Source organism: Chiloscyllium plagiosum, chromosome 4, assembly GCF_004010195.1.
Source record: "Chiloscyllium plagiosum isolate BGI_BamShark_2017 chromosome 4, ASM401019v2, whole genome shotgun sequence".
Classification (NCBI taxonomy): domain Eukaryota; kingdom Metazoa; phylum Chordata; class Chondrichthyes; order Orectolobiformes; family Hemiscylliidae; genus Chiloscyllium; species Chiloscyllium plagiosum.
In genome coordinates this window covers 68,654,380-68,668,217 of record NC_057713.1, presented here as the reverse complement: position 1 = coordinate 68,668,217, position 13,838 = coordinate 68,654,380, and the positions used below count along the sequence as shown (strand labels likewise).

The 13,838-nt window shown below is 42.2% G+C and overlaps 1 protein-coding gene across 1 annotated transcript in view; it reads right to left on the bottom strand.

Moving 5' to 3' along the window:
* sdr16c5b (short chain dehydrogenase/reductase family 16C, member 5b) overlaps positions 1 to 12,672 on the bottom strand; it is a 55,733-nt gene extending 43,061 nt beyond the window's left edge. Inside the window, exons 1-2 of the mRNA XM_043689339.1 lie at positions 12,543 to 12,672; positions 9,759 to 9,940 (exon numbers count right to left, since the gene is read on the bottom strand). Coding sequence (XP_043545274.1) covers positions 9,759 to 9,940; positions 12,543 to 12,672 — 312 coding nt within the window. The remainder of the gene's footprint in view (positions 1 to 9,758; positions 9,941 to 12,542) is intronic.
* Between the last annotated feature and the right edge of the window lie 1,166 nt (positions 12,673 to 13,838).

Sequence of the window (13,838 nt, the reverse complement as noted above, 5' to 3'; positions counted from 1 at the left end):
GAGGGAGTGGTCTTGAAGGATCCCTTGGGGCCTTGGGGAGGGAAATATATCCCTGGTGGTGGGGTCTGTTTGGAGGTGGCGGAAATGACGACGGATGATACGATGTATATGGAGGTTGGTGGGGTGGTAGGTGAGTACCAGTGGGGTTCTGTCCTGGTGGCGGTTGGAGGGGCGGGGCTCAAGCGTGGAGGAGCGGGAAGTGGAGGAGATGCAGTGGAGACCATCGTCAATCACATCTGGGGGGGAATTGCGGTCTTTGAAGAAAGAGGCCATCTGGGTTGCTCGGTATTGGAACTGGTCCTCCCGGGAGCAGATGCAGTGGAGATGAAGGAATTGGGAGTATGGGATAGCGTTTTTACAGGGGGCATGGTGGGAGGAGGTGTAGTCTAGGTAGCTGAGGGAGTCGGTCGGTTTATAGTAAATGTCCGTGTTGATTTGCTCACCCGAGATAGAAATGGAGGGGTCTTGGAAGGGGAGGAAGGAGTCTGAGACGGTCCAGGTAAATTTGAGGTCGGGTGGAAGGTGTTGGTAAAGTGGATGAACTGTTCAACCTCCTCATGGGAGCACGAGGCAACGCTGATACGGTCATCGATGTAGCGGAGGAAAAGGTGGGTGGTGGTGCCAGTGTAGCTGCGGAAGATGGACTGTTCCACATATCCTACGAAGAGGCAGGCATAGCTGGCGCCCATGGCTACTGCTTTGGTTTGGAAAGAGAAGTTGTTCAGGGTGAGGACCAGTTCAGTCAGTCGAAGGAGGGTGTCAGTGGAAGGGTACTGGTTGGTACGACGGGAAAGGAAGAAGCGGAAAGCTTTGAGGCCTTCGTGATGAGGGATGGAGGTGTATAGGGACTGTGTCCACTGTAAAGATAAGGCGTTGGGGACTGGGGAAACAAAAATCATGAAGGAGGTGGAGGGCGTGGGTGGTGTCCCGAACATAGGTGGGGAGTTCTTGGACTAAGGTGGACAGTACCGTGTCGAGGTATGCAGAGATGAGTTCAGTGGGGCAGGAGCAGGCTGAGACAATGGGTCGGCCAGGGCAGTCAGGTTTGTGGATTTTGGGCAGGAGGTAGAACCGGCGGTTGTGGGACTATGAGATTGGAGGCGTTGGATGGGAGATCCCCTGAGGTGATGAGGTTATGGATGGTCTGGGAGATGATGGTTTGGTGGTGCTGGTGGGGTCATGGTCAAGGGGGCAGTAGGTGTCCGCGAGCTGGCGTTTAGCCTCAGCGGTGCAAAGGTCGGTGCGCCAAACTACCACCGCGCCTCCCTTGTCTGCCGGTTTGATAGTGAGGTTGGGGAGAATTGTTCGATGTCTCGCTGCGTGTTGAACTCGTTAATCCGAGAGCGTAGGGGAATGAAGGTGAGGCCTCTGCTGAGGACTGATCTTTCATCCTCAGAGAGGGGTAGTTCTGGAGGGATGGTGAAAACTCGGCGGGGCTGGCAGTTCGGACCTGGTGTGGGGTTGGAGCTGGGAGTGATACTGAATAGTAATACTGAGGCCCATTCTAGTATCCTGGTGTCATGGATTCAAATCCCATCACAGCTGATGGAATTTAAATCCAAATAAATACAAATCTAAAATCAAAATTAATGGTGACCATGAAACTCTTATCGATTGGATAGAAATCCATTGGAATGTACTTCAGGAAAGAAAATCTGCAATCCTTACCCAGTCTGGACAAGATGTGATTCAGACCCTCAGCAATGTGGTTGATATTTAAGTGCCTTCTGAAATGGTCTACTCAGTTCAAGGGTAAATAAGACAGGAACGAATGCTGATCCTGTTGGTGAGGTTCAGGTCCTCATGAAAAAAAAAATCCCTTCAAGAGGCTATATTCTATTTTAGACAAATTATTTTTGACAATGTAAATTACAATTCCACACCTGGAATGTCAATTCCAAAATTGTTATTCACAGTTAGGAAATGCGTAGGCAAATTAAAATGACTTGTTAAAAACTAGCTGATTTGGAATCCAACATGGCGGTGATCTAGGAAGATCACCACAGTGTAAGTGGGACAAAGTTTTAACTCGCTCTACCCAGACCAGTGTGATATCCTGGGACTCCAGAAAGGCTGTGGAGTCCCAGGAAACTGTCAGAGAGCAACTTACCTTGGTTTTCGCCATCCGGGAATGCCGAAGAAGGGAGGAGATACATCCGAGGCCGGGTCCGCGGTCCAGCCTGCAGGATCCTCGGACTCTATTTCCTACCAGGTCCTGGTAAAGGAGTTCGCGAAATCTCGCGAGAGGTTGGGCAAGCAGATAGAGGAGAAGCTGGCTCTGATCTCTATCATGTTGCAGAAGCATGAACAGCAGCTGGGAGACCTGGAGAAAAGGACGGATGAGATAGAACACAGGGTCGTAGTGGTACAAGCTGATACCGACTTGTCCAAGAATAGGATCTAGATGCAGGTCTGTAATTTGCTTGACCAGGTTGATGATCTTGAGAACAGTGGCAGAAGAAAAAATATTTGGATTGTTGGTCTGCCGGAGGGTAAAGGAGCTGAACCACTGGTGGAATTTATTGAGGACTGGTTGCTGAAATTCCTTAACTTGGAGACTGGAATGAGAAGTTTGAAATTGAGAGGGCTCACCGGGTCATGGTGCGGAGGTCAGGTCTGGACCAACATCCTCGTCCTAGCTTGGTGCAGTTTCGTCACTATAAAGTGAAGGATAGAATCATGGAAGCTTCCAGAATCCAGGGGAAGGATCCAAAGAACCTAGTCTACAAGGGCTCTAAGATCATGTTCTTCCAGGACTTCTCAGCAGCAGTGATCCGGAAAAGAAAATCCGGTGATGGCATCAAGAAAAGACTGAGGGAGCTTGGGATCCACTACTCTGAGGTATCAGACTGGATTTGTCCATCTCTTTGACACATCGGAGAAAGCAAGAGATCAATTTTGAGTCCCAGCATATCATTATACGGATAGATTTTAATTGTCTTATGGATCCCACGAAGACAGGTTGCCCAAAGGCCCTGCGATGCCCTCTGTGCAAACTAAACAATTAATGGATGTGTGTGTGGAGTTAGGGTTGGTGGACGTGTAGAGGCAGCTCCACCCTACAGGCAGGGATTTTATGTTTTTTTCTAATGCCACACAGATGTCACACCAGGATTGATTTTCTTTTCTGACTCCAATGGCAACCCTGGAATTGGTGGCATTCTGTATGATTGGTAATATTAATATTACCATCTCCGATCATGCTCCAGTGTACCTGTTAGTTAACATTAAGGACGCTATAGTGGGCCTATAAGAGGTGCAAGAGGCTGTGAAACAGCTTCAGAGTGAAAGGCGCCCAGTCCCGATGGACTTCCCAGCAAATTCTATAAGGAATTCATATGCATTTTGTTAGGCCTGATGCGCAAAATGTTCAATGACACATACATCGCTCACCATCTGTAAGAGTGCCCAATATTTCACTTATTCTTAGGAAAGGGAAGGTCCCGAAGAACTGTGCTTCTTACAGGCCTATTTTACTCTTAAATGTTGATTTTAAAATCCTAAGACTCTTGCGTTAAGGCTGGAGGCTAAGTTACCTTCTATTGTTAAAGAGGACCAGACAGGCTTCATAAAGGGTCACAGATCCTCCAATAACGTTAGAAGGCTGTTTAACAACAGTCAATACAGGGATTGATGATTTCTCTAGATGTAGAGAAGGCATTTGACTGAGTGGAGTGGCTGTAACTTTGTTATACTCTAGAGTGGTTTGGCTTGGGCGAAACCTTTATAACATGGGTAAAAGTTCTCTGCAGTGACCCTCTCGTTGCAGTCATCACCAATGGGGTACGATCAAGCAATTTTAGTATTTTTAGTATTTAGTATTTTAACGAGCAGTTGACAGGGCTGTCCCCTTTCGCCATTGCTTTTTACATTGGTGATTGAACTGTTGGTGGAGGCCATTCGTGGGGATTCCAATGTATCAGCTCCAGAGATGGGGACAAATTACATAAGATTTCATTGTATGTGGACGATGTCCTTTTTTTGTCAAATACAGCAGTTTCTCTGCCTCACCCGATACAATGCATCAACTCATTTGGCACCTTTTCGGGGTACAAGTTTAATTTTGCAAAACCAAGGCTATGCCTATGGGTGCATACAAAGGTGCTAGGTCTTAAGTGGTCACGGGGGGGGATATATATTTGGGCATAGTGATCCCTCCAGTTCTTGATCAGTTGCTTAAAGCTACTTTTATTCAATTATTCAACAAAATCAAACAAGACCTTCAAAGATGGGAGGCGCTTCTGGTTTCATGGTTAGGTCAGATACCTCTTATTAAGATGAACATTTTCCCCTGTTTGTTGTACCCTATATGGATGTTTCCCCAGTTTTCGATAAGCAAATGTTCAGGAGACTGAACGGCTGGTTCATTTCTTTTATTTAGCATCTTAAGTGGGCTCTTATTACATTAGTTGCACTGCAATTGCCTCACAGACGTGGGGACGTTGATCCCCCAGACATTAAAAACTACCAACCAGGCTCGCTTTTATCTTACGTGAGTGATGGGCTTGTGGGGACCCTATTCCAATATGGCTAGATATCGAAACATCTCGGGTAAAGTGTCCCCTTACTAGTTTTCTGTTTTTGGACAAAATGAGTACAGTTAAGGAATATTGCCATAGCCCAATAGTTATCAATACTGTTAAAGCATGGAGGGAAGTTTGGTAGAGGGAACAATATTGGCAAAACACCTTTCCTTACACCTATAGTAGGTATGCCAGGTTTTCAAGCTGGATTCAGGATTCAAACATTGGGCGGCTAGGGCTGTCGTGCATGGGTGATTTATCTGAGGGGGACACAATGATGTCTTTTGATCAGTTAGTGCGGAAATATGAGCTATCTAGCAGGGACCTCTTTAGTTTTTTTTCAAGTTAGGGATTTTATTCAAAAAGAGACTATAGTTTTCACAGATCCCTACAAGATCTGACAGAGAGGAGGGCGCTCAGTGCTAAGCGTACACTTTCTGTCAGCAGTTTATATCATCAGTTTGGGGGGGGGGGGGGGCAGCCCCTCAGATGAGCTCCATTGACTTTGCAGGGTGTGGGAGAGCGAGCTAGGCGTGGGAAGGTATTTGGGAAAACGCAAGAAAGATATAAATTTGCAATAGGACTCATGCTTTACAGTTGAAGATTCTCCACAGGGTCCACTTGGCTACGGATCATTTGTCAAAGTTTAAACAAGGGGTATCTTCAACTTGCCCCAAGTGTAAAGTTAGTACGGGCATGTTTACCCATTGTCTCTGGTCCTGTGGTAGGCTTCAAACATACTGTAGTGCTGTGGCAGGTGCAAAGGAAGGGGATGTTGGGTGTAAAGGTGGAGAAGGACTCTCTCTCTTCTTCTTGGCCTGCCCGGTGTATTGTCTGGATTAGTGGTGCTGGAAAAGCACAGCAGTTCAGGCAGCATCCGAGGAGCAGTAAAATCGACTATTCCTGATGAAGGGCCTTTGACAAAACGTCGATTTCACTGCTCCTCGAATGCTGCCTGAACTGCTGTGCTTTTCCAGCACCACTAATCCAGGATCTGGTTTCCGCATCTGCAGTCATTGTTTTTACCCAGTGTATTGTCTGTAGATGCGCATAAGAAAAGCTTTTCAACATCCTCACTTTCTGAGCAAGAAAAAATATCTTGTGAGGTTGGATGCCCAAAAATCCCCCGGACCTGTCGGGTTGGCGTAAGATTGCTATGGAGCACATTCCCCATGGATTTGTTTTACAAGTATGGTACACCACAAAACCGAGAGTTTCTATAAGACATGGTGGCCCTTTTTGGAATACCTGGACACAGATTTGTCTGCCACAACAATAAGGGCTTTTATATAACTGTAACGATTGTGTTTTACGAGTCCAATATCCAGAGAGGGGGACCTGCGAACGTGTGAGAAAATTGATGTTCTCAACATTCAGAAGTTAGTGTTTTGTTTTGCTGAGCTAATATTATTTATTAGTTTGTTGTTAGTTATTATTTATTTAGTTAAGTAGTTAGTTGGGTTTTTTTTTTACACTTTTTATATATTTATACATTTGTACACGAGGGCAGTTTGGGTTTTAAAATTTTTTTTGGTGTTCTTTCTTTGTATTGTTTTGATTGTTTTGTATTTGTTGTAATATTAAAAAATCTACTTTTCAATAAAAATGTAGTTTAAAAACTAGCTGAATTAAAAATAACTTTCTGGATTGTTTTCAATATTTGGTGTTGAAATTGCTAAGTTGTTCTAATTCTGCTAAAGCATTTGCTTAAATATGACACATCCCATCTTATTTAGGATTAGAAACAGGAACCAATGCGGATTTGCAGATATACTTAAACTGCTGAGTTCCTATTCAGTTATTCAGTGCAAAGGACAAAATGAAAAGTCATAAACCTCCAACAAAATGAGAAAGGAGGAGGCAAAATTAAACAGGGCTTTTTGTTGATTTATTTTAGGATTTAAAGAAAATTTAAAGAAAATATATTTAAACAAAAGGAATACATTAAAAGTTATTTGACACTAAAATAATCCAAATTATTCACATTTGCAAAATGTAATCTCAGTAATAATTATACTTTAATACTGTAAAATGCTTTCTCTTCCGAAGCAATGCTTTCATAATTTTTAAATTAAAGTATGGAATGAACATCGAGCAGAACCTTTACAAAAGACTTAACAGTTTTCCGCATGTTCTTTAAGTTCAAAACAAAATCTATAAAACAAGTAATACAGTAATACAGAAGTAATATACTGAAGGTAGAGGAAATTTCACATTCAAAAAACAGAATATGCTGGAAATACCTTATGGATCTGCAGACAGAGAGAGCAAAAGAGAGAAAGAAAGAAGAGAGAATAGAGAGAGAAAACCATTTGAAAGGTCCTGCCAAACATTCAAGTAGATTGGATACATATTTGGTGACATCTACATTTACCAAGTCACGTTTTGCTTTATTATTCTATATGTAATTCAATTCTAGCGAAAAATCTAAAAAAAAATCATTGGCCATTTATAACAAAGGTTGAAAATGAGAGAAATCACAGCTAAGCATCGTGAACAATCACTGGTTACTTTTTACTGATAATTGAAGTATAATTTGCTAGATATTTATATAACTATAAAGAAGCCTGTGTACTGTGGATTTCCTTGGTTCTGCAATGGCACTGATTTTGTAGATTCAAAGGGCTATGGGGTTTAGAACATAGAACATAGAAGAATACAGCGCAGTACAGGCCCTTTGGCCCTCGATGTTGCGCCGATCCAAGCCCACCTAACCTATACTAACCCACTATCCTCCATATAGCTATCCAATGCCCGCTTAAATGCCCATAAAGAGGGAGAGTCCACCACTGCTGCTGGCAGGGCATTCCATGAACTTACGACTCGCTGAGTGATGAACCTACCCCTAACTTCAGTCCTATATCTACCTCCCCTTAATTTAAAGCTATGCCCCCTTCTAATACCCCCCTCCATACGCGGGAAAAGGTTCACACTGTCAACCCTATCTAACCCCCTAATCATCTTGTACACCTCAATCAAGTCACCCCTAAACCTTCTTTTCTCTAATGAAAACAGCATCGACTGACATCGACAAGCTGCAGACATGAACATTATGAAGTGGATATTACAATATGCAGTGCAGTGGCTACTGAATCTGTGTCTTCGAAAAAACAGATGTTAACATATGACACGAGCCTTCATATTGTTTCTTCTTGTGTGTGGTCTTGAAGGTGACTTTGGGGGGGGCTAAGACCCAGTAATGCAACATACTGGTTAGTATACAAAAGTGATCTGAAAGGAGATCATTGTCAGTTATCTTGAGTACAGAGGTGCTCATCACCGCTGAGGGAAGATATGACTTTTTGAAACAGAAACTACTGACTTACATCTGCTGTTTTATTGTTTTTCAGCAGACAAACTGTTTTAATTGATAGATTTTGCTTTGAACGGAGGTCTAATTACACTCATTTTGGTCACTTGGGGTTGTCTACTGAAAATGAAAGGGAAGGGCACTCTAAAGGGTACTGATGGCAAATGAAATTACAAAGGACCGCAACAAGAAATATGGCTTTTACTGTGCCCCACTAAGACAAACTAACGTGTGCAAGAATGCACCCTTCCTTTTGAAGGAGACATACATGTTCAATCGGGTATCTGTTATTGCCTCTTACTATGCTAGTACCAGAACGGGTTTATCAATAGTACCAGGGTCAAAAGAGAGAGAGAAGGGTGCCATGGCTCATGGTCTGACAAAAATGATACAAGATCTTCAGAAAATATTGTCTGTGCTGCAACTTTCTTTGGAAATTATTACATTGGGAGAAAGGCCAATTTGTAAGTGAGTGTTCAGAAAGAAACAATGGCATTATCAAGAATACATATTAAACCATTTTTGTTTAATTGACATATTTGAAATCATTATTGCTAAACAAATTTCTAATAACAATAGTTGAAGCACAGCGGATGCTAGAAATCGAGAACTCTGGCAGGATTTGGGGAGACAGAAACCGTTCTAAAGAGTCATACTAGACTCAAAATGATTCTCTCTCCACAGATGCTGCTAGACCCGCTGAGTTTCTCCAGCATTTTCCTTTGGTTTTAAAACATTTCACTTTGGTTACATCATGTGAAGAGGGATTTCCTAATAACATGAAAGATTTTAATGTCAGAAACAGCTCAAACAAATTCAAGGATTTTCAAAGGAGGTTAGAGAGCTGAATATGTAAAGAAAATTAAGAGAAGTTTCTGGGAGTTTCAACAAAGATATCAGAAACAGTAGAGATGACTTAGATCCAAACAAAGATCTTTTTGTTCCAGTGTGGTATCAAGCCAAATATTAAAAATGCTTAGGAGTGTGATGGCAGTGGAAACTGCTTTGTATCTGCAAACAACTGGCAACATACGCTTGCATACAACATAACCAGAGCCTTAACTGAGGGGACAGATGTGAAAATCACTGTTGAAAGCTTGGGGATCTATTCCATTTTCAGTAATGTCTGCTATGTCCTTGCTCCACTCCTTTCTTTACTAATCTGGCCAAACAATGAAATGAAATGCCAAGGATGTATTTTTTAATCTCACTTTATTGAAATCCACTATCGGTAGTTCTCCTATAACACACATTTATTAAATGTGATTTAGCTGTAACATGATATGCGAATTGCAGCCTTTTTTTTGTGAAGCAAACACCCATTCGCTGTTACGTGATTCCATGCCTGGCACTACCTGAACAACAAAACCTAGCCTCAAGATCCTCTGTCTGCAAAATGCAGTATGTCCAGCTAAAACAGGAATGTAGTCAGCTCTGCAAGCCTTAAAACTTATTGCGAAAATGGGAATTGTAATGTACACTTAGAAAGAACTTTATTTCAAACCCAGGGAGAATCTTGAGGAAGACTGGACTTCCGCATTGGAACACTGGTCAGTCGGCTTGCACGCTTTCTGGTGACGAGCTTCTGGTGAAAGGTACAGTGCTGCAGTCAGTGATTTTGGTGTTAAACTGTTAAATTTACTGTTTTATTTCATTCAAATATATGATTTAAAGATTTACTTAGACTGTGCTATCATTTATGTTAGGCTAACTACTATTTTAATCTAGACTTTTACTGATAGTGGTTTGCCATAACCCAGTTTTTCCCACAGATCTCATTACTTTTATTGTGCAATTTTCTAAACACTGCACCACACGGGTCCGCAACTATTATAGGAGAGCTACCTGTGGTATTAGGGTTTACCAGCTTGCTGAGTTCTAATTCAAATCGTCCATTAATAAGTTAACAGTACTGAAATGCTTACCCAAAAATGTGCAAGGCTGTTCACTTCCATAGTTTTCTCCAGCAAGGCATCTGGTGATTCCATAAATTTTTTTCCAGTAACAATACCTGCATTGTTTATCAAGATGCTGACATCTCCAACCTCTTTTTTCACCTGACAAAAGACAAGCACATTAAATAGCAACACATACACCAACTCTTCACCTTCATCGGTATTACATAAATGAGCATTGTCTTGTACATATTAGAATTATTCCACTGTTCACTTATATTCTAATTTATGAAGCTGTAAGTAGATTACTTAGCTCTAAATATATTACCTTATATACTCTAAATCAGAAATATAAAATAGGAAATAAAACCCTTCCTCAACAGCCTATCATCTTGGATGCACGTAACATAGAACATAGAACAAAACAGCATAGGAACCGGCCCTTCCGCCCATGATATTGTGCCGAACAAGACACCAAATTAAATTAATCCCTTAAGTCCATATCCCTCCTTTCCTTGCATATTCAATGCGCTTATCTAAAAGTCCCTTAAAAAGTTCCACCACCACCCTTGGCATGCCACACTCCTACCACTGTGTTAATAAAATCTACACCCTCTCAGTGTAATGCATGCTCTCTAGTTTTAGACATTACAACTCTGGGAAAAAGTTTGACTGTCAACTCCATCTATGCATCTCATAATCTTAGAGACTTCTTTAGAGTCTCCTCTCAGCCTCTGCCACTCCAGAGAAAATAACCTGAGTTATTCTAGCATTGGTGTAATCTGAATGCACACCAACTTGAACTGATCGATTGAGCTTCATAACTGCTGGTTCATCTTGAAACATCATCTTTTGGGGATGATCTAGCACAATTCTCCAGAACAGTAGTATCAGTAGTCTTGTGGATTCAAAATTATTCTAGATTTACCCAGATTAATATCTAACCCTAGCCTTGAAACCCTACTCCTAGTTTTATTTTCTACACTAACCTTAACAACTGGATTTGTTAAAATTCCATAAAACCTTTCATTCCATATAATTAAATCAGACCCACAGCAATGTTAACAGCCTAACATGCAATTTGGAATGAGCAATGAACGCTGTTTAGTCAAGAACACATACACATCACATGAATAAAAAAAACTGATAAGCAATGAATAATCCATTCCTATTAATACCTTGAAAACATTGATCAAATCACCTCCATTGTCTGAACTGCACGGAACACAATCCCAGTTTATGCAATCATTCTTAATCATTTACCCTTGAAATTTAGGTATCTGTTAAACTTAAGTTGCACCATCTTGAAGACTAATATATCTTTAAAGTGTGCTGCCCAGAACTGTGCTCAAAATTAAAGATGACATTTAACTAAAGTTTTGTATAACTAATGGACAGGTTCCACCCTCTCATATTCTAGTCCTCTAGAGCGGCACAGTGTCTCAGTGGTTAGCATTGCTGCCTCAGGACACCAGGGTCCCAGGTTAGATTCCAGTCTTGGGTGACTGTTCGTGTGGAGTTTGCACATTCTCCCTGTGTGTGTGTAAGGTTTCCTCCCACAGTCCAAAGATGTGCAGGTCAGGTGAATTGGCCATGCTAAATTGCCCATGCTAAATTGCCCATAGGTGCTTTAGTCAGAGGGAAAATCGGTCTGGGTGGGTTTCTCTTCGGAGGGTCGGTGTGGATTTGTTGGGCCGATGGGCCTGTTTCCACACTGTAGGTAATCTAATCTAACAGCCCAATATGCCAGTGATTATTTTCTGAATATTTTCTGTACCTATTCACGGCACATTAATCACCTGTGACCCCAAGTCCCTTTGGACTACTACGGTTTCTAGATTATCATTTAGAAAGGATCCTCCTCTACATTTCTTTAAGTTCAAAGTGGACTTTACATTCAACTATTTTGAAATTCACTTGTCACACTCTTGTCCATTCACTTCATCAACATTGTCATTTTGTGTTTCGTCACCTCCTCAAAGAACTCAATAAGATTTGTGAGGCATGACGTGCCACTCACAAAGGCATGCTGACTGCCTTTAATCACACTATGCTTTTGCAAATAGTCATAAACCCATCCCTCAGTTCTTTCCAAAACCTTGCTGACCACAGACGTAAGACTGACTGGTCTGTCATTGCCAGGGATTTCCCTATTCCCCTTTTTGAAAAGAGGGACAACATTCGCCTCCCTCTAATCCTCCGGTATGACTCCCGTGCAGAGTGAGGAAGCAAAGATCTTCGCCAGCTTAGCAACCTCCTTTCTCACTTCCCAGAGCAACCTAAAATAAATCTGTCTGGCTTTGGGGACATATCAATCTTAATGTCTGATTAGCAATGCTATACCCTCTCCTCTTTCTCTCCCCTCCTTGTTCTTTTTAAATGTTGAATTGTAGTATTTCTCTCTTTGGAGACTGTATAGGAAATTCCCCATACTCTTCAGGACTTGAAGAAAGGTTACACCAGAAGCATTGACTTCTCCACCTCCTCATGCTGACTGGCTTACTGTGTTCTCCCAGTTTCCTGCTTGTCTACCTTATTACTCAGCCCATGTCCCAAAGTCAGTCAAACAATTCCTATAGATTCTCCAACTATTCCTTCCATGTGGGAGTAAAAATCACTAGATTGTTGATGTACACCACCCAATTAGGAAATCCCAAAATGATTTTATTGGAAATGTGACTGGCACATTTTGCATACCAAAAAGCAGGAGTTATAACTTGTGTAGTCCACTTGGTGTCACAAAATTTCCTTCCCTCTTTTGGATAAAACTACCTGCCAGTATCATCGAGTAAGTTCAACTCATAAGGAACATACGATTTGGTTCAAACACCTTCTCAAAATAGCCTTCCAAACGTGGAACAGGATATGAATCAGATTTTGTAATTGCATTGACTTTGCGATAATCCACACATAATTCTTGGATACCATGTGGTTTTGGCACCATTATTATGGATGAGCTCCATTCACTGCAACTCACTACAATTATATGATCTTTGAACATGCGATCAACCTCTTTTTGAACCTGTGCCAACTTTAAGAGTTAAGTCTATATGGGTGTTGCTTAATTGGAACAGCATTCTGTATATCTGCATCATGCATAATCAGATTAATACTTTTCAGATATTTCTCACATATGTCCCCATGTGATTTTCATAACTCTTTCAGGTCATTTCAATTTTCCTCTGCAAGATAACTCAGGAATATATCCCAATTTTTGATAACCTTTTCATTGGACAATTTAAATAGAAAATCCAATGCAGAATCATCTGAACTTAGTTCTTCACACTGTGTCGTAACAAGTCACACATTCTCCTTTAGCGTTGCTTTCCTTTCCTATCAAAACACCATGAGAGATTTTGGTTCTATCTGGAATTCTTAATAAATAGTGTTTAGATCAGAGTGGTGCTGCAAAAACACAGCAGGTCAGGCAGCATCCGAGGAGCAGGAAAATCGCGTTTTGGGCAAAAGTCCTTCATCAGGAATAGAGGCAGGGAGCCTCCAGGGTGGAGAGATAAATGGCGGGGTGGGGGTGGTGTGGGACTGGGGAGAAAGTAGCAATGAGTACAATAGGTAAATGGGGATGGGGATGGAGATGATAGGTCAGAGGGGAGGGTGGAGCGGATAGGCAGGTCATTAGGACAATGCTGAGCTGGAAGGTTGGAACAGAGGTAAGTTGGGGGGAGGGGAAGTGAGGAAACTGGTGAAGTCCACATTGATGCCCTGGAGTTGAAGTGTTCCGAGGCGGAAGATGAGGCATTCATTCTCCAGACGTGGGGTGGTGAGGGAGCGGCGGTGAAGGAGGCCACCTGCATGTCCTCAGCAGAGTGGGATGGGGAGTTGAAACATTGGGCCACAGGGTGGTTGGGTTGATTGGCGCAGGTGTCCCAGAGATGTTCCCTGAAGCACTCTACGAGGAGGCGTCCAGTCTCCCCAATGTAGAGGAGACCACATTGGGGGCAACGGATATAATAAATTACATTGGTTCTGGGCCTCCTCCACTGCCGCTCCCTCACCACCCGACGCCTGGAGGAAGAACACCTCGTCTTCTGTCTCGGAACACTTCAACCCCAGGGCATCAATGTGGACTTCACCAGTTTCCTCATTTCCCCT